Here is a 25429-nt window from a genome sequence, read left to right on the forward strand (position 1 = left end):
GTGTTTTTGGGCGGGGGGATGGCACACAGAACTTAGAGTGACAAAATGGCTAGAAACACCCCTGGAACCAATCACTATCCGCTCAATTTCCAGTAGGATAGGGATCAGTCAGCTTGGCATATCAGGTCATAATCTAGACATGTATGGCTAGCTTAACCTCCTTAGCGGTAACCCCATGCTGGACACGGGGTAAGCCGCGCAGGAGGATTTCTCAGGCCCCGCTGGGCCGATTTGCATAATTTTTTTTATACACGCAGCTAGCACTTTGCTAGCTGCGTGTTACTTACGATCGCAGCCGCTCCGCGCCGATTCGCGGCTACCCGCTGCATCAGAGGTTGTGCCTCTTTCCAACGAAACATAAACCGCCGCCCTACGCCTTTTAGTTTTTGACATTTTCGCGATCAAAATCGAAAACAATAATAGCGAAAACTAAAAGGTGTAGGGCGACGGTTTATATATCGTTGGAAAGAGGAGAAAGAGAGCTTCAAAATGGTATGCATCTTTCCATAGTTTATGCACTGCTCGGAGTCCCTTTAAGCCAATGCCCGCTCTGGGAATCGTACATCATTTGCACTTCGCGTTTACATTTTCCCAATGAGGTTTTGTAAAAAGCCCCATAGCATTACATTGGGAAGAGCTTTTAGAGGTTTCAAAAGCTCTTCCCAATGTAATGCTATGGGGTTTTTTACAAAACCTCATTGCTCCAGTGTGCACAGACACATAGGATAACATTAGGAGCAGATTTAAAAACTCAAAATGCTTAGAAAAACTCCTCCGGTGTGCACCAGGCCTTTCAGTGTATTTCACCGCATCCGAAAAAACGCGAATGTACGTGGACAATGGCATGCAGGAAAGCGTGACAACAGAATGACAGATACTCGGGAGTTGCATGGAGAAAAAAACCTTGTTAACAGTGTTTCCTGCCTAACACATTTTTCTCTTTAATATCTCTAACCATGACTCCAGCACAGGCTTTGCAATGCATATTTAATGATGCTATAATTGGTTTTGTTTTCTCTTCCAGCAGGTACAAGCTTTGCACATGAGGACCAGCCCACCCCAAATACAGTCTTGCCTTCGAAGGAGATCCCCAAGGCGATGAATAGGACGATCCTGGAAGTGTGTAACAGCTCAAGCGCTCCCCGCAGGAGTTTACTTCCTGCAAAGAAAACAACCACACCTCCTGCTGGTAAGCAATTCTCTTCCAGATAACATCCCAGCTATAGCCTGCCATCTGCATTATCCCATCAGGGAGGAAACTATTTCTCATTATGCTAAATGAAGGATTTTCCTCTGTTATAATGACTAAAGTGAAATGATTGAGTCTCTGTAATGTTATATGGAGACACAGCCTACCTTATTTCAGAACAAGAAGTGTAAATTTCAGAATATTCAGGATATATAATTTTCGGCTGATCATAGCACAGACATTAGGGCAAATAATTGTTTGGCACGGGATCAGCATTCCAAAAGTCAATTTGCTTTGCATTAGGAATGCCCATAAACCTGCATATTGTGTTGCATGTAAATGAATTTGTCCAAGAAATGTCAGCTCCAAAATTTAAAGGACCACTGTTGCGAAAAATGTTACAAGTTGAAATACATGTGTGCACATAATTATAAGAGTGCAGATATTGCATGGCAATATTACCGTTAGTACCGGCAGCAGTATACCGCGAGTTACGATATTGGCACAAACCACAGTACTGGAGTAGCTCCAGCATTGCTATGGTAACGCGTGAGGAGTTACGCTATTAGTGCAACCTGTGGTACTCGAGTAGTACAGGAATTGCTGAAGTTACCTTAGCATTGCTTGTGCTACTCAAATACCGGAGGTCACGCTAATACCATAACTCGTGATAGACTTGGTGCCGGTACTCAGAGCCGGGACAAGGTCCTCCAGCACCCAAGGCTGAGACACCAAAGTGCCCCCCCCCCCCCCATTCATCACACACTGATTACTATTAGAGTAAGAGGTGTCCCAGGGCCCCCAACACCCTAATCTGTAGTTATCTGGCTTGCAGTCACTGTCATGTATCCCCTTTTCTTATTTCTCTCTGCTACAAACACAATAGGGGAATCATAGCTGAGTGAATTGTGCGCCCCCTCCTACACTGCGCCCTGAGGCTGGAGCCTCTCCTGCCTCTGCCTCGGCCTGGCCCTGCCGGTACTAACGGTAATATTGTTGTGAGCTGGCTGCGCACAGCTATATTACCGCACTTTACTGCATTCGAGGACCGATTATACTTTTCCACCCCTGGGCTAACTTTCTTGTAGCTCCCCTTCTATATGCAGCACCCCCTCCTATTCCTTGTGCAGCCTTCTCTTCCATGCCTAACCTTCATGTGCAGCAGCCCCTTCAATTCTATACAGATCCCTTAAGCAACACACCCCGTAGAATCTCACAGAGGGCGGGTGCAACGCGTAGGTGGGTGGGACTACATCCCGTGGAAACAGTGGAGCGCTCCATGCCTCTGATGTGCCGGCGTTTAACATCGGTGGACCCAGCGTGCACGCTGACAGCGGAATCTGCTTGGACTGGTGAGTCTCCCCAACTGCTGGGTAGAGACCCGGGAAGATCCCATGCATGGAGCTGTGGCTAAAATCGCTGGATGGTAAGCTTATAGGATGTGGGTGGTAAGCTTATGAGTGTCAGCAAGCCCTGCAGCTATACAGGTGAAGCTTTTTTTTTTTTTTTTTTTTATGTATTGAACAGAGGCGCCAGCAGGATAAAAATTCATAAAAAATTAAAATTGCTTGGAGGAAGTGGTGGGCTTGCCTCCCAAAAGCAAACAAGACAACCTGTTATTATATAAGTAAACACATTTATTATACGATACCCCAAAAAGGAATTGCAACGCGTTTTGCGGGTCAAGCCCGCTTCATCAGGCAAACAAGGGGTTAACAGGGTATCTGTAGTAGCATGAGTAGCGCCTCACAATAACAGGTTGTCTTGTTTGCTTTTGGGAGGCAAGCCCACCACATCCTCCAAGCAATTTTAAATTTTTATGAATTTTTATCCTGCTGGCGCCTCTGTTCAATACATAAATACATTGCGTCCACTCCTGGTGGATGGGAGTGCTACCTCCTTTTTCCTGATCTACAGAGAGCGACTTCTTAGCCCTGAGTGAGGACAGGCTTTATCTCCTCACCTGCCTTTATAGTGGTTACCTGGACGGTAACCCATGTTTGTGAGTATAATTGTTATCACTTTATCATTTTTCAAATATTCCTGACATACTATACTATATTGGTCTCTCGGTTTTCGATTTTTATACAGGTGAAGCTGGATACGATTTGTCTTATGCTGCCCAATTGGTCTCTTTTGGTAACACGGAAACGGCTGTATATACCTAGACAACCTGCGGACTGATTGCCTCTCTTTTGCCCCCCCCCCCCCCCCCTTCACTTGCAGGAAACCGGATTCTGTGGTACTGGTATCAGTGTGTGAGTGAGTGTTGAGTTATGGATGGGCAGTCAGTGTGTAGAGAAGGAGCGCTCTGCTTATTTTTAATGGTTTTAAATGTATCAGTGATTCACCTTTTGTACTAATAAAGTTGGCAATTTTTTCACTTTACCTACTGAGTGACGACACCATTATTAATTTTTTGACCCTTGAGCAGCAGCCCCCAATTTCCATGTGTTGCTCCTTATTTGCAGACTCTGTATTCCATTTGTAGCATTTTCTTCCATATGCAGCAACCCCTTTTCCATCTACAGCTGCCACCTAAAGCCCAGGCCTCTGTAGCCTTTCCAGGAATCCAGCCTTGAGTGCAGCAAACCCAAAAGCATGCTGGAAATTGAAGCTTGGGGCAGGCAGACATCCCCTTATGGTAATAATTGATGGAATAGAATCTTGTCTGGACACTGAACTCAGTGTGCCTACAATTGTGACTTCATTACCAAATTTATTTCAACATATATTAGCCATATGCCAGTCAGTCTATAATTATAATATAACTAAGATTACTGAAGTATAGTTAAAGAGACACTGAAGCGAAAAAAAATATGATATAATGATTTGTATGTGTAGTACAGCTAAGAAATAAAACATTTGGAGCAGAGACATAAGTTTAATATTGTGTCCAGTACAGGAAGAGTTAAAAAACTACAGTTGTTATCAATGCAAAAGAGCCATTGAGCTCCACGACTTTCAAAGTGGCAGAGAGCTCTGTCTTCTGAAGCTTGTTATCTCATCTGCTAGTCATTGTAATTTATTTTTCTCTGCAGATAAGGGGTTTACTGGGCTGCTCTGTAAAATCATTTAGAATGTGGAGTAGTGTGTAAACTGCAAATATTAGAGAATGATGCAATTTTATAAAAAAAACCACTATATAACTGAAAATAAAAATGAGAATATTTTCTTTGCTACTAATGTTCTAGTAATTATCTGTACTACACAACAAATTCATTATATCATTATTATTTTTTTCGCTTCTGTGTCTCTTTAAGTATTGCAATGTGTTTTCAGAAAATCTTCAGGCAGAGGTAGCCATTATCTAGCTGGTGATAGTTATGACAGGAAGCCAGTAAAAAATAATCATCACTCTTCCAGCCCTTTCAAAAAATGACAAAGTGTGCTGCTTTACTGCCCATAATATTGGTTCACCGTCCAGAATATACATTTCCTTCACTGTATACATCCAAGGTCAAGAAGACAAAGTGTCAGGATTACACGCCATGTCAGAGGCTTTGGACCTTAAGCCGGTGCGTGATGGGGATTAGCTACATGCACTGCATGCTTGAAGGAGCGTTACTTCTAAACCGCAGAATTCTCCAACCTGTTTAAGAATGTTTGCAAGACCTGAACATACTGATGTTATCCAGGTGTGGAGAACTAGTGATCCTGCAAACCCGGCCTGTATTTATTAGCAATCATCCGTTAGGAGATTGCACTGGATTTCTGAGTGTTAAGTGAAACAGCTGACATACAATATCAGGCACGGACCATGAGAATGTTTTAATGCGTACATTTAAAGGACTACTGTAGGGGGAAAAAGAGTTGAACTTACCCGGGGCTTCTAATGGTCCCCCTCTGACATCCTGTGCCTGTGCAGCCACTCACCAATGCTCTGGCCCCGCCTCCGGTTCACTTCTGGAATTTACGACTGTAAAGTCAGAAAACCACTGTGCCCATCGCTGCCGTGTCCTTGCTCCCACTGACGTCACCAGGAGTGTATTGTGCAGGCCCAGTACAGTCTGCGCCTTTAACTGTCTGAAGACCACTCCACACCAATGGACGTGGCCGCGGCAGCAGCCCCAGGACTGCCTAACGCCAATTGGCATCAGGTCCTGGGGCTAGCTAATGCAGGAGATCACGCGCGCATCTCCTGCTCGGGGCGTAGCTCTGCCCCGCCTTCAGTCTCTGAGCGGCGATTGCCGCTTGGGAGACAGTTAGACAGTTAGACGGCAAAACCATCGTCTTTACACATTGTACAGTGCTGCGATCAGCAGCAGCACTGTACTGGGTACAGCTGTGTGACACGACTGTCTGTCGGCGGTGATCGGCTGTCATAGGCTGAAGCCTATGACAGCTGATCACATGGATTGGCCAGCGGGGAAAGGGAGAGAACGGGGAATATAAACAAATAAAAAAAAGAATTTGTTAAAAAAAAAACATTAAATGAAAAATAAACAAACAAATAAACATCCGGGGGGTGATCTGACCCCACCAACAGAGAGCCCTGTTGGTGGGGAGAAAAGGAGAGGGGAATCACTCGTGTGCTGTGTTGTGCGGCCCTGCAGCTTGGCCATTTTCACAAAATTTAACCTGGTCTTTAGGGGGGGGGTTCCACCGTGGTCCTCAAGTGGTTAAAGTCGGAAATCCCAGAAGTGAACTGGAGGCGGGGACCGGAGCATCGGTGAGTGGCTGCATGGGCACAGGATGTCTGCGGGGGACCATTAGAAGCCCCAGGTAAGTTCAACTCTTCCCCCCCCCCCTACAGTACTCGTTTAAAAAGAAAGCATAGTAAATTGATGTGAGATGTTTCAGATAACAGAATATCGATAATGATACTGATATTCTACTATTATCTTCAGTTATCCTGTCCCTCACACCCTACCTATGCCTAACACTAACCTACCCTCTACATACACCAAACACTCATCCTACCCCATTCCATCTGTCTAAAGGTGCCCATACACGGTACAATCAAAGAGTTTAATTTTCCTGTTTAGTCGACCAAAATGATCAAATAAATAAGATATTGAAAAGAATCTTTTTCGATAAAAATGACGATTATTCTGTTTTTTTAATAAAAATCTGATCAGATATGTAGGAAAAGTCAGGTTGATTGCTTGGAAAATTGAATGGTGTTAGAATAATGTAATAGATCAAACTTTTATTTAAAAAAAAATTGAATATATGAAATCGTTTATAGCCAATTGAGCACCACGTCTTAGCCAATCCGGTATTTGGCTAACACTGGTCTGCGACTCTCCAACCCCACCGGCCATAGCCATTATCTAGGGGTTCAGTTACATGCTAACTAAACCTCGTGCGTTGCCTACACACCTTGCCCCCCCCCCCCCCCCCCCGCCCTAGTATCCAAACCCCATGATTGCCAAGCGCCAAGTCAAAATGCCGATAGCCTGTGTTTAAATGGTTGAATTCCGGATGTTGTTGACCGGTATTTCTGCAGTTCTGGGGACCAACATCACTTTGTCTGCCACTATGCTCAGCCACTGGCCAGAGTTACCACCACTGGCCAGAGTCACTGCCGCTAGCTGGAGTTTGTCTAGACAGAAGCCGAAAACACCAGCCGAACCACGGGCGTGGCCGCTATGTCTGCCTCTATCTATTGTTGTAAGCTGGAGTGAATTCTGCTAGCCAGTGTTCATGTATAGAGGTAAACTTCAACACCTCTGATGTTCAGATTACATTGCAACCTATGGCAGAGCCCAATTTACCACTCAGACTTCGCATCGAGTTTAACTGATTCACATGTTAATAACTCCAAGTTGATCTGGATTTATTAAGAAGTTCTCACTACAGGTGCGTGCATGCAAATGCAGTGCCATGAATCTGCTGTATAGTCTGTGGTCCTATAAATGGTCCAGGATGTCTCAAGGATTTTACACTCTTTTTTTATGATGGTAGATGAGTTTTTATTTTTATTATATTTAATAAATAATAGGCACATTTTTTCATGACCTCTTATGTTCTCCAAAGGCCTCTAGTGTCTCCGTCTCTCAATAACCTTTGTAAATTAGACCCTTTGTCACAGTGTAGAGCTCAGATTATACACATTCTTCATAGAGAAAATCACAACCCTCCTTATCAGCCGTGTCAGAAGAAACTCAGCCTCAGGCAATCACTCTGATGATGCTTCATTAACAGAGACACAGAGAGAAGAGCAGACCCCACCGAGTGCCAGGAAAAGATGACTTCTGTTCAACACATGTCATACCTGTGGGAGGCTGAGCTAGAGATGATTCATCCATGTTGCATACAATGCATATAAATGTGTGTATGTGCGTGCATGTGCATGTGTACGCACTCACACTGTCTGTTTAACCCCAAAGAATGTAAACCACTTTATGGACTCTGAAGATGTCCTGTAGTATCTGCTGACACCAAGACATTAGCACATAAAAAAAAAAAAGAACTCATTTTGCCAGTTGTGATCACTGTGGTTGGCTCACAGTGATCACCTGGTAAGGAGCTGATGAAACTGTCTCCTTACCCACAGGAGCTGTCACATGACAGGCAAATCAGGGGCCTCAGCGAGCAGCAATCGGCTCTGGACCACGGAAAACCCGGCGTCGTAGAATCTATGCCGCATCCGACGAAGCAGGTGGTATCGGCACACGGTGCTCACCACCAAGCTCATAATTCTTGGTTACGGTTTCTCTTTAAAGGGACACTTAAGTCAAACAAAAAAAATGAGTTTTACTCACCTAGGGCTTCCAATAGCCCCCTGCAGCTGTCCGGTACCCTCGCCGTCTCCCTCCGATCCTCCTGGCCCCGCCGGCAGCCACTTCCTGTTTCGGTGACAGGAGCTGACAGGCTGGGGACGCGAGTGATTCTTCACGTTCCCAGACACATTAGCACCCTCTATGCTGCTATATGATATATGCTATAGCAGCATAGATGGCGCTATTGTGGCCAGGAACGTGAAGAATCACTCGCGTCCCCAGCCTGTCAGCTCCTGTCACCGAAACAGGAAGTGGCTGCCGGCGGGACCAGGAGGATCGGAGGGAGACGGCGAGGGCACCGGACAGCTGCAGGGGGTTATTGGAAGCCCCAGGTGAGTAAAACTCATTTTTTTTGTTTGACTTAAGTGTCCCTTTAAAGGAACACTATCGTGAAAAAGTAGACAGCTAAAATCTGACAGAAGCGACAGGTTTTGGGCCAGTCCATCTCCTAATGGGGGATTTTCAGGGTTTTCTTTGTTTTCAACAGCATTTCCTGAACAGCAGTTTAACTGCCAAAATAGTAAGATACCAGCCAGCCTCCCTACTTACTTGCACACAATTTTGTCAGTTAGACTTTGCAACTGCTGTTCAGGAAATGCTGTTGAAAACAAAGAAAACCCTGAGAATCCCCCATAAGGAGATGGACTGGCCCAAAACCTTTCAATTCTGACAGTTTTTGCGATAGTGGTCCTTTAATGCCTAACGCTATCCCACCCCTTTTAGTGCCTAACCCCTGCCTGAGAAATCACTCAGGGCCCTTTTACACTTAATCAGTTGCTCTCGGTTATAACTGAAAGAAAACTGATTTTCAAAGTAATGCCCATGTTTTCCTATGGCTCAGTTCCCATGGAAATGCATTTCCCCATAATTTAACCAACTTAACACTAATAATCACACAAACAGACACAGATAGTGGATTAAGGCCGCGGCCAATTCTTTATTTATTGGGGTTTAAATTAACAACCACTTAAACTTTTATTTATTTATTTTCTTTAAATAACTTGAGATAAAAACTGAACCAAAAAATACAAAAACCATACAACTGACGATTCAGTAGGAAAACATGTGACCACCCAAAACTGGGCGCCATTATCCTTTACTTCAACCATCCGTACAGTCAATAACCCTCAATAAAAGGAATTTTAGGCCAGCGACAGGGAGGGCGGGTAGGCAGTTCAGATCCAGCCATTGAACTTGCGATGGCGCACCCGAATTCCTCCTTAAATACTACTTCAGCCCCCCCCTGCCTATTGGCTGCTTTATCCTGCCAGCTAGGCGGGTGGCCAATCAGGATCCAATTGCCAGTACCTTTCCCAGGAACTGGGGGAAAGACGTTACCTGCTGAGAGGGAGAGAGAGACACGAGACACACCTTTACAGGTAATTAACTGACCCCATCCACTGGGGGGAAAAAGGGGGGAGGGGGCAGCATTCCCATGCAAGGCCTGTATTTTAGTATGCGGCCTTTTACATGGAAATGCATTTCCCCATAATTTAACCAACTTAACACTAATAATCACACAAACAGACACAGATAGTGGATTAAGGCCGCGGCCAATTCTTTATTTATTGGGGTTTAAATTAACAACCACTTAAACTTTTATTTATTTATTTTCTTTAAATAACTTGAGATAAAAACGGAACCAAAAAATACAAAAACCATACAACTGACGATTCAGTAGGAAAACATGTGACCACCCAAAACTGGGCGCCATTATCCAAATGCCAGCTAGGCTTGAGCCGAGCTGGCCCCACCCCCCACCACCGCGGCCTTTTCTATTGCCGTATGAAGGTTTGAATTAAATATGTCCAAACCCACACCGGACAAATGAACTCTATCACCTCTAAATAGGCCAGGTTCCAAACCTTCTAATTCCACATGGCGGATCGAGAAAGAACCTAATTGAGAAGGCTCTGTTTACTCGCTTTCTAATTTTGGTCATAAGTTTCAAATCCACCCAACACAGTCTCGGAATTATTTCTAAAAATAATATTTTGGTGCCAGGTAATTGACTCGCTAGATTCAAAAGGTCCGACTTCATCCTATGTAACAATTGTAGAGTGTTAAATTTTGCTATATCGTTGCCGCCTAAATGAATTATAATGAGATCAGGAACCGGCCAAAAATGCAACTTATCATAAATAGTAGAACTAAGCCTCTCCCAACTGAGGCCTCCTATACCCAACCAAAATATCTGTGCAAAATCTTCATCCAACCACAAGTTCTTTGAATATGGGCGGTGTTTTGCTCTCTTCTCCGCCCAATATACGAACGAGTGACCAACGATCCATATGATAGTTTTACCTGAAATAATTAAGGAATGTATAAGTGAGGTCTAATATACAATCGGAATCTCCCCGACTCCCAACGCCCAATGCGCTGAACAATCTCATCCGGAAGTCCGTGCCTAGCTGTCTCAGTAGCTGCCCCTATCTTAAAGGAGTGCGAGGAAAACCTCATTCCACATAATCCCAAATGGACCAGGCACCTATGGAAGATTGAAAATTGCACGAAATTGGAAAGCTGACAAGGATGTACCATCCTCATGTACTAAAAATGAAAAAGCCTTAGGCCTGACAGACATAAACTCCCTGACCAACTGAACCGGGCAGTAATCTGCACCCTCCAAAGGAGTTATCTTCAACCATGTCCCTTTGCCTCTCTGATCCGTCTTGGAGCGACGGACAAAAATAGTTAATTTACCATCAACTAACTGAACATCATTCTCTGTCAACTGAGAATAGACTAATCTGCTACTTGCCACCAATTCAGAAATCCTTAATGCTCCGAAAAAGGCTAATGCAAATGCCGTTCTAAACAAAATACACTCGTAACCATCTAAACATAACTCCTTCAAAACTACCATCAACTGCTGTAGCATACCAAACGATACTGGACACCTTTCATCTGGGCGACTAAAACTTTTTCCAAAACCTTTTAACATTTGCCTCACTAAAGGATAAGAGCTATGCGCAGGAGCCTGCGCTAAACGCCTAAAAAATGAAATCCCAGCCAAGGTCTTCATAACATGAGCTACCGAGTAACCTTGCTGTATGATATTACAAATGAAAATAATAAACATATCACTGGAGTCTGCTAGAGGGGAAAGAGAATACTCATCTGTAAAACGGCTCCAGTCTGCCCAAGAGTTCTTATAATCAATCCATGTCCTGGGAGCCACCGAACACCGAACCAAACTGGATATTAAGACCATATTATCCTCCAAAGATGCTCCGGACATTTTTCTCCCTCCTTCTCTGCTTATTTGACCAAACTCCAGAAGACATCCCACTGTTGACGAGACAATGAATCCGCAATTCGGTTATCCTTACCAGGCAAATATTTCGCTTTCAACCATATATTGAAACGCAAACAAAGCAATACGAGATGTCTAAGCAATTTAACCACCATGTTAGACTTTGCCAATAAACAAATTGCATACATAACACCCCTATTATCCGTCTGAATTAAAATTCTCTTATTTTCAAAAAATCTTCCCCAAATAGATAAAGCTACAAGAACTGGAAAAAGTTCAAGTAACAAGATTTTTTTTGTCACACCTCCATCAATCCAAGACTGGGGCCAACACTCTGCTGACCAACGACCCTGCCAATAAATTCCATAGCCCACTGCACCAGCAGCATCAGTAAAAAATTCCATATTGGTATCTAAAATAAAAACGTCCTGCCATAAGGATCTCCCATTGTAGTTCATCAAAAAACTATGCCACACAAGCAAATCTTCTTTTATCTCATGATCTAAGGTCACATGCAACTTTGGAGATTTCATACCTGCTATTTGTGAAGCCAATTTCCTTGAAAACACCCTTCCGATTGGCATTACTCGGGAAGCAAATGCCAGGTGACCAAGCAACGACTGTATCTCTTTAACAGTACAACGTCTTTTAACCAACAAACTATTAAGTAAGGACTTTAATAACCCTATCTTTTTACTTGGAAGTCTAAATTCCATTTTTATTGTATCTATTGTAATACCTAAGAACTCTAAGGACGTGCAAGGATGCACCGTCTTGTCCTCAGCCAATGGTACACCAAATTCTTCCATAGTAACACAGAAAACCTGCAAAAGTGCCTGGCAAATCTGGGACTCCCCTGGACCTATAAATAAGAAATCATCGAGATAGTGCATTAATTTGCCATGAGACATTTTTTGACATACTACCCATTCTAAGAATGTTGCGAATGACTCAAAATAATAACAAGACAAAGAACATCCCATAGGGAGACACTTATCGTAGAAAAATTGCTCATCAAACATAAAACCCAAATTATTAAACGCCTCTGGGCAGATTGGCAGCAAGCGGAATGCCGACTGGATGTCCGCCTTAGCAATTAGAGCATTACGACCAAATTGTTGCAGCACTTCCACTGTCCTGTCAAAGGTTAGATATGAAACTGATGTCAATGATTTATCAATACTATCATTCAATGAAGATTTTTCAGGAAAAGATAAGTGGTGAATCATTCTGTATTCACCCTCTGCTTTTTTAGGCACCACCCCTAACGGTGAAATTCTAAAGTCAGGGAAAGGAGGTGCACTAAAAGGCCCAGCAACTCTACCTGCTTTCAATTCTTTAACAATGTTATTAAAAGCCACTTGTGGAAGTGCAACTACAGATTTTAAATTTGGAACTGTAATGCATCCTTTACCATTAAAAACAGGCAAACTGAAACCTTTTGAAAATCCCTCAGTGAGAAGCAGGCTGATCAGTCGATCTGGGAAAATGTTTAGCCATGGCTGCAGTTTTTGTAACTTCACTGGAGTCCATGCTTTTAAGAAAATTTTCTTTTGTACTGTTCTGCGCCTGCAACCCAACTTTCTTAAAACACCGAGACATTGGATGCAGACCTCCACAAACGTTGCATTCATGCTTGAAACGGCAGTTCAACAAGAACTTACAAGATCCTTCATTAAAAGCAAAACATAGTCCCTTTTTGACTGATGACCCAGCCTGCGACACTGATGGTTGCATTTTAGACTGAGATCTCTGAGGTAGCATAAGACTAATCCAGAGACCTAAATCCTTTGTACCCCATGACAACGAGGGGTGCACGGCTAACTTTTGTCTAAATGATTCGTCATATTGAAACCAGGCAATTCCTCCGAACTGCCTGTATGCTTCACTTATCACATCTAGATATTGAAACAAGCCTGTGCATAGTTCAGGTCTTTTTTCTCCTAACACACTTGCAAAAATGCAAAATGATTGCAACCAATTACTAAATGTCCGGAGCCTGTCTTCTTCACCTTCTTTCTTATCTTTTACAGTGAACTCTTTGTAAAATGGCAATAAGGACAATAAATCGACGAATTCGCCTTTCCAAATCTTCTCTTTAACTGACATATTTAAATGAAAAGCAAGTGGGAATAGCACACATGGTAAAGCTTCTTTATACAAAGTCTCAGCAACACCTGACCTAATCACAGGTAAAACACTCTGTTGAACAGGTGCACCTGCATTAACCCAAGCCGCAGCCGCCCCAACACCCATAATATCAGCCTGCAAACTAGCAGCCTCACTAGACACAGGTTTGTCACAAACCACTGACTTCTGCTGCAACTGCACAGAATCAGCTAAAGATTTAATAACCACAGACATTTCATCCAATCTTTTGTAAATATCAGTAATGTTGCCTTTTGAAGCTAACTCACCCGGAGACACCGGTGCTCTCTTGCTTCCACCTTCTCCACCAAGATTGCCCGAGATAGGCACCTCCTGTGGCTCCAAAACAGTCGCATGCACTGTTGGTCCTGCTGGTGACTTATCCCTCCGCCCTCTTTTAGGGGCCGGCCGGCCACTCGCCGCCTTGGGCTGCCTAGAGGGCGAGGTAGAATGCCTCTTCACTTTCCTGGTGCGCTTCCTGGGTTCGCCCCCACCTGAGGCAACCTCCCTTCTCTTCTCCTCCTCGGCAATAGGGGCCATCTCCTCAAACGCCTCCCTCCTGGACATGCGTCCTCCGAACTCCACCTCCCGATCCTCCGCCTCTCCAGCACTTGGCTCCGACTCCCTCCAGACTGCGCATGGCACACCACTTGTGACCGATCTTCCGGGCAGTCCGGAAGGACCCGCCACCGCTGCCTCCTCTTCCCCGCCGTTACTCCTCAAGTAGGCTGCATGCCATTCTGCCCCATCTTCCGCTCCGGCTCTCCGCAATACGGCAGCAACGATGGCATCCATCCTAGCAGCTCAGATCCAGCCGTTGAACTTGCGATGGCGCACCCGAATTCCTCCTTAAATACTACTTCAGCCCCCTCCTGCCTATTGGCTGCTTCATCCTGCCAGCTAGGCGGGTGGCCAATCAGGATCCAATTGCCAGTACCTTCCCCATTAACTGGGGGAAAGACGTTACCTGCTGAGAGGGAGAGAGAGACACGAGACACACCTTTACAGGTAATTAACTGACCCCATCCACTGGGGGGAAAAAAAGGGGGGAGGGGGCAGCATTCCCATGCAAGGCCTGTATTTTAGTATGCGGCCTTTTACATTATACTGAAAGCTTTTTCACAATGAACTGCTATGGAAAAATGCATACTAATACGTTCTAACGCACACTAATGCATACAAATGCATTAAGTGTAAAAGGGTCCTAACTTGCCGGGGCCCAAATACTAGCCATTCAGCTACTCTTGTTTACTAACGAGTATTTAATATAAGAAATACGGTAGCTGATTGGCTACTAATAACCGATAAACTACTAGTGGATCAGTTACTATTGGATGCCCAACTCACCAATCATTGGCCACTTAAATTTGGATGTGTGTACATACACTAAGGCCTGGTACACATATCAGAATTTGATTGGCCAATCATCAGCCAGTGTTAGCACTTCCCTGTGGCATGATAGCTTATCTTCTCAATCTGTTTATACTATTCAAAATCTGTTGGCCCTCATACTACATGACCTCTTCAGGATACTTTAAGACTGTATTAGTAAGCAAAATGTCACTGAATGCCCTTCTTCCTGTGTGAGTCATTTGCTGCAGAGAATATCATGTAAATGTTTAGCATTCCCAGGCATCCTCCACAGATTTATTTAAAGTAGCATGCTCACTAAAGTTAATATATGCTCATCAGAACACAGTAGGAATTAGTAGATATAGGATGTTCTAATATACCATGTTTCCCGAAAATAACACAGTGTCTTATAATTTTTACTCCAAATGTTGTGCTAGGGCTTATTTTCAGGGGGTGTCCTATATTTCTAGGAACACACAAGTTCCTGTGCTGTGTGTCCTCCTGCCGTCCCCACTGTGCCACCACTTCCTCTACTGGATCCACCTCTTGTGTGCCAGTGTCCCCCTTGGACCTTTAGTGTCCTCCTTGTGTCCCCCTCTGTAACCATGTCCTTCTCTATCCCCTAAACTTCTGTGTCCCATGTAACTGTACAGGATCTTCTCAAAAAATTTGCATATTGTGATAAAGTTCATTATTTTCTGTAATGTACTGATAAGCATTAGACTTTCATATATTTTAGATTCAAATACACACAACTGAAGTAGTTCAAGCCTTTTATTGTTTTATTATTGATGATTTTGGCATACATCTCATGAAAACCCAAATTTCCTATCTCAAAAAATTAGCATATTTAATCTGACCAATAATAGAAAAGTGTTTTTAAAACAAAAAAAGTCAACCTTCAAATAATTATGTTCAGTTATGCACTCAATACTTGGTCGGGAATCCTTTTGCAGAAATGACTGCTTCAATGCGGCGTGGCATGGAGGCAATCAGTCTGTGGCACTGCTCAGGTGTTATGGAGGCCCAGGATGCTTCGATAGCGGCCTTAAGCTCATCCAGAGTGTTGGGTCTTGCATCTCTCAACTTTCTCTTCACAATATCCCACAGATTCTCTATGGGGTTCAGGTCAGGTGAGTTGGCAGGCCAATTGAGCACAGTAATACCATGGTCAGTAAACCATTTACCAGTGGTTTTGGCACTGTGAGCAGGTGCCAGGTCGTGCTGAAAAATGAAATCTTTGTCTCCATAAAACTTTTCAGCAGATGGAAGCATGAACCCACTTTTGAACCAGAAACAGCGGCAGAAGCGCCTGACCTGGGCTACAGAGAAGCAGCACTGGACTGTTGCTCAGTGGTCCAAAGTACTTTTTTCGGATGAAAGCAACGTTTACATGTCATTCGGAAATCAAGGTGCCAGAGTCTGGAGGAAGACTGGGGAGAGGGAAATGCCAAAATGCCTGAAGTCCAGAGTTAAGTGCTCACAGTCAGTGATGGTCTGGGGTGCCATGTCAGCTGCTGGTGTTGGTCCAGTGTGTTTTATCAAGGGCAGGGTCAATGCAGCTAGCTATCAGGAGATTTTGGAGCACTATCTGCTGAAAAGCTTTATGGAGACGAAGATTTCATTTTTCAGCACGACCTGGCACCTGCTCACAGTGCCAAAACCACTGGTAAATGGTTTACTGACCATGGTATTACTGTGCTCAATTGGCCTGCCAACTCTCCTGACCTGAACCCTATAGAGAATCTGTGGGATATTGTGAAGAGAAAGTTGAGAGACGCAAGACCCAACACTCTGGATGAGTTTAAGGCCGCTATCGAAGCATCCTGGGCCTCCATAACACCTGAGCAGTGCCACAGGCTGATTGCCTCCATGCCACGCAGCATTGAAGCAGTCGTTTCTGCAAAAGGATTCCCAACCAAGTATTGAGTGCATAACTGAACATAATTATTTGAAGGTTGACTTTTTTTGTTTTAAAAACACTTTTCTTTTATTGGTCGGGCGAAATATGCTAATTTTTTGAGATAGGAAATTTGGGTTTTCATAAGCTGTATGCCAAAATCATCAATATTAAAACAATAAAAGGCTTGAACTACTTCAGTTGTGTGTATTTGAATCTAAAATATATGAAAGTCTAATGTTTATCAGTACATTACAGAAAATAATGAACTTTATCACAATATGCTAATTTTTTTAGAAGATCCTGTATGTCCTCCTGGGGCCATATGCAATTCACTTTTTCTCCTGAGTTTTCTCCTAGGTAATATTTTTAAACTTGTCAATAAAATGCCTTTTAAGACACCGAAAAGCAAGAAAATACTCAAAATAAATTTGATAGTACGTTTATCACCAACTTTTGGGTACTTTTTCAATTGTACAATGCACAAAATGTAGTTTACAGAGAAAATAAAAATTAACTCAGGTGAAAAAATGAATTGCATATGGCCCCTGCTGTCCCCTTTGTCCTCCTATGTCCCTCTGCATCCTCCTCTTACTCCTAGATCCATGACGTGCTGTCCCCCCCCCCCCTTGTCTTGTAATGTGGGTGCAGCTCCATGCTGCTTTGGTCCCAATCTTCAGCCTATGGGGAACAAGTACTGCAACTTGTATTTTTACTGGAGCCGATGATCTTGTAGGCATGACCATGGCTCTGTTATTGGGCCAATCACTGCACTGACTGAGTAGTAGCAAGTACAGTGGTTGGCCCAATGATGGAGCCATGGTCCTATCTGTGAGACCATCGGCTCCAGTAGAAACACAAGTTGCCATTCTTTTTCCCTTTACTGCAGCTAGGGCTTACTTTTGGACTAGAGCTTATATTTCGAGCCCTGCTAGGGCTTACTTTCAGGGGATCGGGGATGTCTTCATTTCAGGGAAAGAGAGTATAGATATTACTCTGCATTGCATACTGTATAGTGTGGCCTGGAGCAGATTTTCTTATAAAAAATGGATTTTCACTTTAACAATATTTTTATAATGTGTTGATTTGGCTTTCCGTCCTTCCTTCCCAATGACCTTTTCATTCTGATATCTCTAGGTATTTTAGCAATTATGTTCAGGTCCATAGAAATGTTTATTTGGCAGGGAATCTGCTCAGGCAAAAATGGCATATTGATGATAATCCTCAACTCTACTATACTTCATGAGATCAGCAAATCATGGCAGGGTGCATTCAGTGTTATAGAAGAAAAGAAGGTTAGGTTAAGGGTTGAGACTAGATCATTCATTTAAACCATTTTAAGATAAATGCGAGATTTATCAAATCCTAAGCGACAGAAGGTAAAGAGTAGTACTAAATGGATCAAACTGAGAATACAAGTGCTGTGCCACAAGGGTCAGTAGTGGGTCCATTTCTCTTCAATTCATACACGAATTAGCACTACAGATGAAATAGAATCTAATGTTGCCATATTCACAGATGATAGAAGATAAAGTGAATTTGTCAATACTCAGTAGGTAGTGCCATTCTACAGAATTTGTACAGCATGGCTACATGGGCAGACAAATGTAAGAGGTTAGTAAATTAGCGTTTTATCCCTTGGTCTGTACAAAGGATGAGAGGACATAAACTAAGTCCCGGGCACTCTTATTTTTCATTCTGGAGGGGAGGGGGGGGGGGGGGTGACATTGGTTACCCTGTGACACTGACATCAAAATGGTGATACTGACCACCACTGTCTTTTACTGTGCCTTTTTACTTTGTGTAACTCTGAACTGTGTCCCTACTGTCCACTTTCAGAGCCTGAAACAGTTGGGGCCTGATACACTAAAGTACGGCCATAGCCACAGTAATGCATGTGCTGCTATTGGGTTAATGGCTGTTGCTCCACATGCACTTATAACGGTTAAATTGCCGTGCACTCCCTGCACACTGCAACTTTACCATACTTTAGTGCATAAGGCCCCCTGGGCTCTTATGCAATAACAATTTTTTCCCAGAAGACAATTCTTCATCTTGCCAAAAAACCAAAAAAACAGATAACTGTAAAAAGTACCAAAAAGTAGATAGAAAAGTAATATGAAACCTATTTTGAGTATTTTCTTGCTTGGTGGGTTTAAAAGGTATTTTGTTGACAAGTTGTGAGAAAACTCAGGAGAAAAATTAACTGAATAGGGGCTTATCAGACCTGAAGTTGTTGGCGTCCAGTAATCCATCTCCCCCCCCCCCCCCCCCCCCCCACCACCACCACCACCACCACCACCGTTTCTCAAATTACTGATTTTTTCTGATGTACATTTTCCAGAAACTTCCCTAAATGCTGTTACTAGCTTTTATCCACACAGACTTGCAGTTTATTTCTTTAAAGCAGACCTGAACTCAAATCCTCCTCTCTCCTTTATAAAATAAACAACAGCATAATAACCTTTAAAGAAAAACATTTCTTGTTACAGCTGATAAAAATCCTGCAATAAATCTGCAGTGTGTCTACTTCCCGTTTTTGTCGAAGCAGACATAGTGTCAACATCCTGTATTTACAAATTAGCTGCTCTGCCTTGTCAGCCAGCTGACACAGTTGAGAGATTAAATTACTCTGGTGATTAGTCACAGATGAGGGCGGGATTAGACAGGCAAAACTCTCTAAATACACAAAGGGTGCATTTCTCTCGGTTTTTCTTCTGTGCTGTTCACAAGCTCAGGTCCAGTTTAATAGTAGAAAACAACAATAAAAACAGCTAAATGTATCAGCCATGGCGGTTTTAAGGGAAGCTTCTCATTTGATTCTCTCCAAACAAAGACACTAATAGAAAAATAATGGCTGAGGCCTGTCACAGTGACATATTTCCTGCTGTTCCATCTGCTTTGTTTAGCCTGGGATCTGTGTGCATCCCTACAGTAATAAGTAAATATACAGTGACTCATTCCTTTTCTGTAACCTTTGGTAACTTCCTTCTCATCCGCATTAAAAATGTAATTTCGTTCTGGAGCTTTTTCTAATTTATCACTTAACAAATGTCACCAACTGACAAGAGATTCTTAACTGTATTAGAGAAATGTCAGGAGGATAGAGAGTGCTGGAGGTCTCACTGCCTAGTCCCCACCTCTGCCGTAACTTCACTTTTCAATCTAGCCGTTCCTTTGGGAAGCTCTGACAAGGAGCCTGAACAGCAGGGGCTGGGGGGAGCCTAAGACAGCTTCACTGATAGCTTAGCTGATGAAAAGTTAATTATTTCAGCTTCCACACGCCAGACTCTGCTGTATGTGTTATTCAGTGCTCGAAAGATGGGAGATACAGGAATCCGCTAGACAATTTCCATTGTTGACCAAATTCTGTTCTAAATTATAAGCCTGGGTTTTCAGGTTTTATTTCCATTTTGATGATTCTTTCTTTAACCCTTTAGCAGCCAATTTATTTAGAGGCTTGCAAGTGTTCCAGGCCTACTTATTTTAGCAAACTTTTTTATTTCTTATTTTTTCCTTATTATTATTATTTCCTTGCTTCTAATCAGTACTGTTGTAATGTGTATTTATGGCCTCTTGTCACTAGGGGCAGTGTGAGACAATATCAGAGGACTTCTGCTTTTAGTTTCTATATTTTCTGCTAGCAGAGAGAGATCAAAACATTCCAAGAATTTACAGCACGACGAGTTCTGCCAACTGAGGTTAACAGCAGTGCATGAGATAACGCTATTGGAGCTACTTATGGGTTAATGAAGCATCACTCCTGGCTTTCTATGAAGGGAAAAAACAGTCATGTAGTGTCAAAGTTTTATTGGACAAACAGCTTTCTTTTCCCAGTTCCTTCGTGTGACATTATTTGTTATGTGCTTCTTGATCTGGTGCAACTAGTATGGACTATCCCACAGAACAGGTTGGTACAGCAGTCCGTCATCTTTTACTAAGGAACTTGCAGCAGTTCTGTTTGTAATGTTGTCCACGGTACTATAGAGCCCCTTCTGGCTCATGAATAGTCATGGAAGGATAGGAAGATGTAGGAAGTTACAGTATGACAATGTGAGATGCAATAACTTCCTTTTTAATAGTTGTTAGGCAACAAGAAACAACTACAGTAACATTTTAAGGTAGTTCTGCTTTTTAAAATGAATCGTATGTACCAGGTCTCTAGTGGTCTTTCATACGGAAGTCCTCAAGCCATTGAAGTAGTGTGATGATGGTGTATTCTGAAGAGTCCTGTACATGGGTTCAAATATTCGAGGGAACTATCCCGACACTAGGGTTGAATTAAAGGCTGAGGTGCTGATTTACTCATCCTGAAGGTGGCCATACATGATACAATCAAATTGATTTATTTTCTTGTTTTTCTATAACAGTGATCAATTGTATAAGAAATAAAAAAAAAATGCAATGATCAATTATAAATGTTTCAATAGTTGTTGTTTTTTTTTTTTTTTTACTTTTTATAAAAATCTGATTGGATGTGTTGGAAAAAATCCTAAAAATTTAAAAACAGTTTATTTTATTCAATTGTTTTTCTTAAATTTTTGGTGAAAAAGATTTTACATTGGTTAGATTTTTCATATTATTCCATCAAGTAGAAAAATCAATAGAATTTCTAAAAAAAGTCTAAAAACATTTTTAAACCTCCCCGGTGGTGTTCTGTGCATGCACAGTAGTAATTTATGCTTACTGAGCAAGTGCAGCGTTGGAGGAGGCGCGTGGCTTGTTTGGAGAGTGACACAGAGGAAAACGAGCATTGTTGAATGACAGCAAGGGACCAGGAAGACTTTAGGGGGCTGGAAAAAGCCCCAGGTAAGTAACTGGGCATTTTCTTTTCAGTTAAAGTTTCCTGTAAGGAAGCTTTTAGTATTGGGGAAGATGAGGCCCCAGTTAGGTGAGAGTTTAAAATATTGATAGGCAATCTTAGAGCAGGAGCTCCTACATACTTCCTTAATGAACAAGGCTGGTAATTAAGATAGCTGAACTTTGCATCCCTCATCACATCCATATTTGCAGCCCCACACACTATTGAAGTGGACCAGAGACAAAGCACCCTCATGTATTTTACCATATATATCATTGGGAACATAAGAGAAAACACCTACCCTGCTCTATGTTATCATCCCTGATAAAATCCCCAACTGAGCATTCAGTCTGGCTTTGCTCAGGAATCATTATAGCTGAGTCTGTCTTCTCTGACGTCTTTTCAAGCCCAAGCCTGCCCCCTTCTGGCTCTGCTATAATGACTCAGCTATAATGATTCCTGAGCAAAGCCAGACTGAATGCTCAGTCGGGGATTTTATTAGGACTGATTAGAAGCAGGCTGAGCAGTGAAAAATGAAACAGAGAGCAGGGTAGGTGTTTTCTCTAATGTTCCCACTGATATATATGGTAAAATACATGAGGGTGCTTCGTCTCTGGTTCACTTTAACCTCCAATCCATGCTTCCGCCCCCACACCTTTAATATGCCTTCCCTAATCCTTTACATGCTTGCACCCCTTAACCTATAATTACTCTTTCCTAATCCCTTCAAAGCTTGTACCCCCTCGCCTTTACTCTCCCAGTCTCATTCTAGCACCCCACTCTTTAAATGTACCCTCCACCATCACCTCCATACTTGTACCTCAACACCTATACTCTCCCATAATCACCCCTCCATGCTTGCACCACCAGACATATAATCTTTCTTTCCCATGACCTCATACTTGCACCTTAAATCCTAAAAACACACACACACACCTCCATACTTGCACCATAACCCACCATGGAGGTCATGCTTTTACCTCTGAACCTTTTCACTCACCTCTATACTAGCACTTCATCCTTTCAACTCACCTCCTCTTCCCCTTTATACTTGACCCCCATACTTTTAATCTCTCCTTCATACTTGCACCCCCACTGTTTATGGTAAATCTTCCTTTTCCCACCACTTTCATATTTGTACCCCCACAATTTTTAGAACCATCCCCTCCATAATTACACACCACATCTTTAATTTCCATTCATATTTACAGCCCCACATCCTAAATCTTCACACCATGCTTGCACTTCACACCTTTAATTACCCCTTTATAATTACACCTCCACAATGTTAACCTCTCCCCTCCATACTTGCACCCCACACCTTAAACCTCACCTCCCCACCCTCTATATTCTTTCACCCCCACTCCTTAAATCTCCAATCCCCACCGCATATTTAGTGTGCTAAACAATCGAATCTACTGGAAAAAATGCAGCCTAATATACTGTCTAACAGTATTATATTTTCAAAATAGGACTTTTGTGAGCTGTACATTTAAAACAGGTGCTCAAGAATTTGGGTGCTGGATTATTCTGATAGTTGGGATATAGTTATGAATATGGTACTATTGACAGCCTTAGCCTATACCTCACACTAACCCTGTCCTATCTATGCCTAACATTAACTTCCATCCTTCATATGCCTAATACTAACCCCCAGCTATGCCTAACACTAACCCCCCTGCCTATGTCTAATACTAATTACCCCACCCCACTTACGCCTAACACTATCGATAGCAAGGGGCATTACTGCAGCCAATGTGAGATTTGGCTGTGTGTAGCTGAACCCCAGTCGCTCGATTACTCCCTCCTTATGGCCACTGCCTCTGCCAGCATCCGGAGTTCAGCATTGCATTATATCCAAACTCTGCGCGGCACTTACTAACCTCCAACAATGATATCTGGAATTTGCCTTAAAGGAATACTATTGATACCCAAGTGTTCTAAAATGGCAATGTACAAATAATGTCTAAGTAGCTGTGTAAACATTTTCCTACTTTTCATGTTAAATATCAGAGGCAAAAGCTGTAATTTAGTGAGGGTAGGATTTAGCTATATTGGGACAAATCAATTGCAGAAGGGGTGTCTGCTTCAATGCACAGCCAGAGTTGCATATCAGACTACAGAAAGCAAATATCAAACATATCAAACTCTAAAAGCAAAAACAGTATGAAAAGCTGTGACAATTTAGTTACATTTTCTCTGCTCTCTTCAGACACTTCAGTCAGAAACACAGGACACAGGAGCTGCAGCTGTTCTCTCTGTCACACACAGAGCTACACATAGAGTTAACTAATCAAGTGTGAGGGAAATTTCCCCTCTCCTCATGGCTCAGTCAGCCGTCAGTTTTGGCGTCAGTAAAGTTTGAAAGTATTTTGCTAACAGTAAACAAAGAAGTTGCTACTAAAATGTATACACCAGTACTTAGCAGCACTTCCCAAACAATTCCTGTGTCAATTGAAAAAAATATGTGAATCGATAGTATTCCTTTAATAATAGTTTAACCCTGGCCCTGCTTACTGACTCCCTCTATCCACTAGCCAAACACCTCAGTTACTTAGTTGGCACAATTAGATTGTGGTCGAAATGGTGGTGTAAAATATACCATTTAGGCTGTGTGCCCAAATTAGCTGATTTTCCTGTGCGTGTCTCCGCTTCTGCTTCTAGGTGCTTACTTCCAAAATAAAAGCTTTTCTGACTATCTCTGACCTTCAGTTAGGTAATAACTCTGGCAATTTATTTTTAAATGTCACTCCCTGTTACTTTGCTGTACAGGTTAATGTTAGAGCTGTTGAGAACACAGTTAGTCCCATAAGAAGTATTTTTGCAGCAAAACTCATTTTGTTTTTAGTCTGCTGCAGCACAGAACGGACAACTTGAGAAGCAATTTTATTTGGAAAATGTATTCTCGCTTTACAATTTTTAAGACCGTACAGTTGTGCTTTAAAGACAGTCTCACCAGAAGGAAATATTTAAGGTGCCATTGCCAATTCTGACTCCAATCTGCATGACTGTTTAGATGTCTCACTTTAAAGGTGCATGTACACTTTCATTACTGTATGTCTAAGGACTTTGTTGGAGGCGCCCTAAATGTCTAATAACAAGTGTGTATATTTAGGAGTGTATATGTCTTACCTCCTTAAGGACAAACCGCAAAGGTAAGTATACATTTTATTCATGCATATAAAGACAACGCATTTCACTGGTGCTGGCCCGCTTCCTCAGGTCAATACAAAAGTGCCTTGACAGCAGTGTAACACGGTCGTGACCTTCTCTCCAACAGAGTACTTAGACTAGCTTAACCCTTCGGGTTCTTATATTGTAAACATTAGTGTTTCCAATAAACCCAAGGAGTGCGACCAACCAGAGCCTGCCGAGCGGACCTGGAATACCGAGTGGGGACGGTGTCTTCCCCGTATGCCTGAATGGTGGTAGCAGATATTTGCAACCCAACTTTATGGGTATAATACTTGCATCATAACATACCAACTTCACAAACTATATTATACCATTGGGCTCCTGGTCTCTCTCATCTAGATACTTAGAGGTGAGAGAGGTGAGTACAACCACCAAGAATCACACCAGTACTTTCATTATGTGCACCCCATCAGGACTAAGCTCAACCCTGTGGCAACACTGTGGGGGTATGTGCATACGTATGCGTCCCTTGACCACAGCTGAGAAATGCATTTTGTTACTATGGGAAGAGAGGTGATGGCATAGCATGCAATGAAGCAGCATTTGGCAGACGGGGTAAGGAAGGGAACAATGTGCTCGGTAGTTACTGTCATATAAAGATCAAGCATGCCGGGTCTATAAATAAGCTCGGGGAGCACCTGTACACACACTCAATTCTCCGTTGAGATCTCTTTAGCTCGTGGACTAAACTTTACACCACTAAAGACAACAATTTAGAATGGCAGCCAAACAACTAGTGTTCTAAAAATGAAATGAACATGGCAGCCTCTGTATTCAAATTCAATTTAGGTACTCTTTAAAAAGAAATTTGTGAAGTAGTTTGTAACTGTATCAATACAGGTAGACAAGACACAGAACA

At 42.6% G+C, this 25429-nt stretch overlaps 1 protein-coding gene across 12 annotated transcripts in view; it reads left to right on the forward strand.

The window, feature by feature from the left end:
- Positions 1–25429, forward strand: part of MTUS2 (microtubule associated scaffold protein 2) — a 737980-nt gene that overhangs the window by 543292 nt on the left and 169259 nt on the right. For all 12 annotated transcript variants that reach the window (XM_068267019.1, XM_068267015.1, XM_068267020.1 and 9 more), the window contains one exon: positions 1025–1189. In XM_068267019.1, the coding sequence (XP_068123120.1) occupies positions 1025–1189 (165 nt within the window). The remainder of the gene's footprint in view (positions 1–1024; positions 1190–25429) is intronic.

The sequence above is a fragment of the Hyperolius riggenbachi genome, chromosome 2 (genome assembly GCF_040937935.1).
Source record: "Hyperolius riggenbachi isolate aHypRig1 chromosome 2, aHypRig1.pri, whole genome shotgun sequence".
NCBI lineage: Eukaryota > Metazoa > Chordata > Amphibia > Anura > Hyperoliidae > Hyperolius > Hyperolius riggenbachi.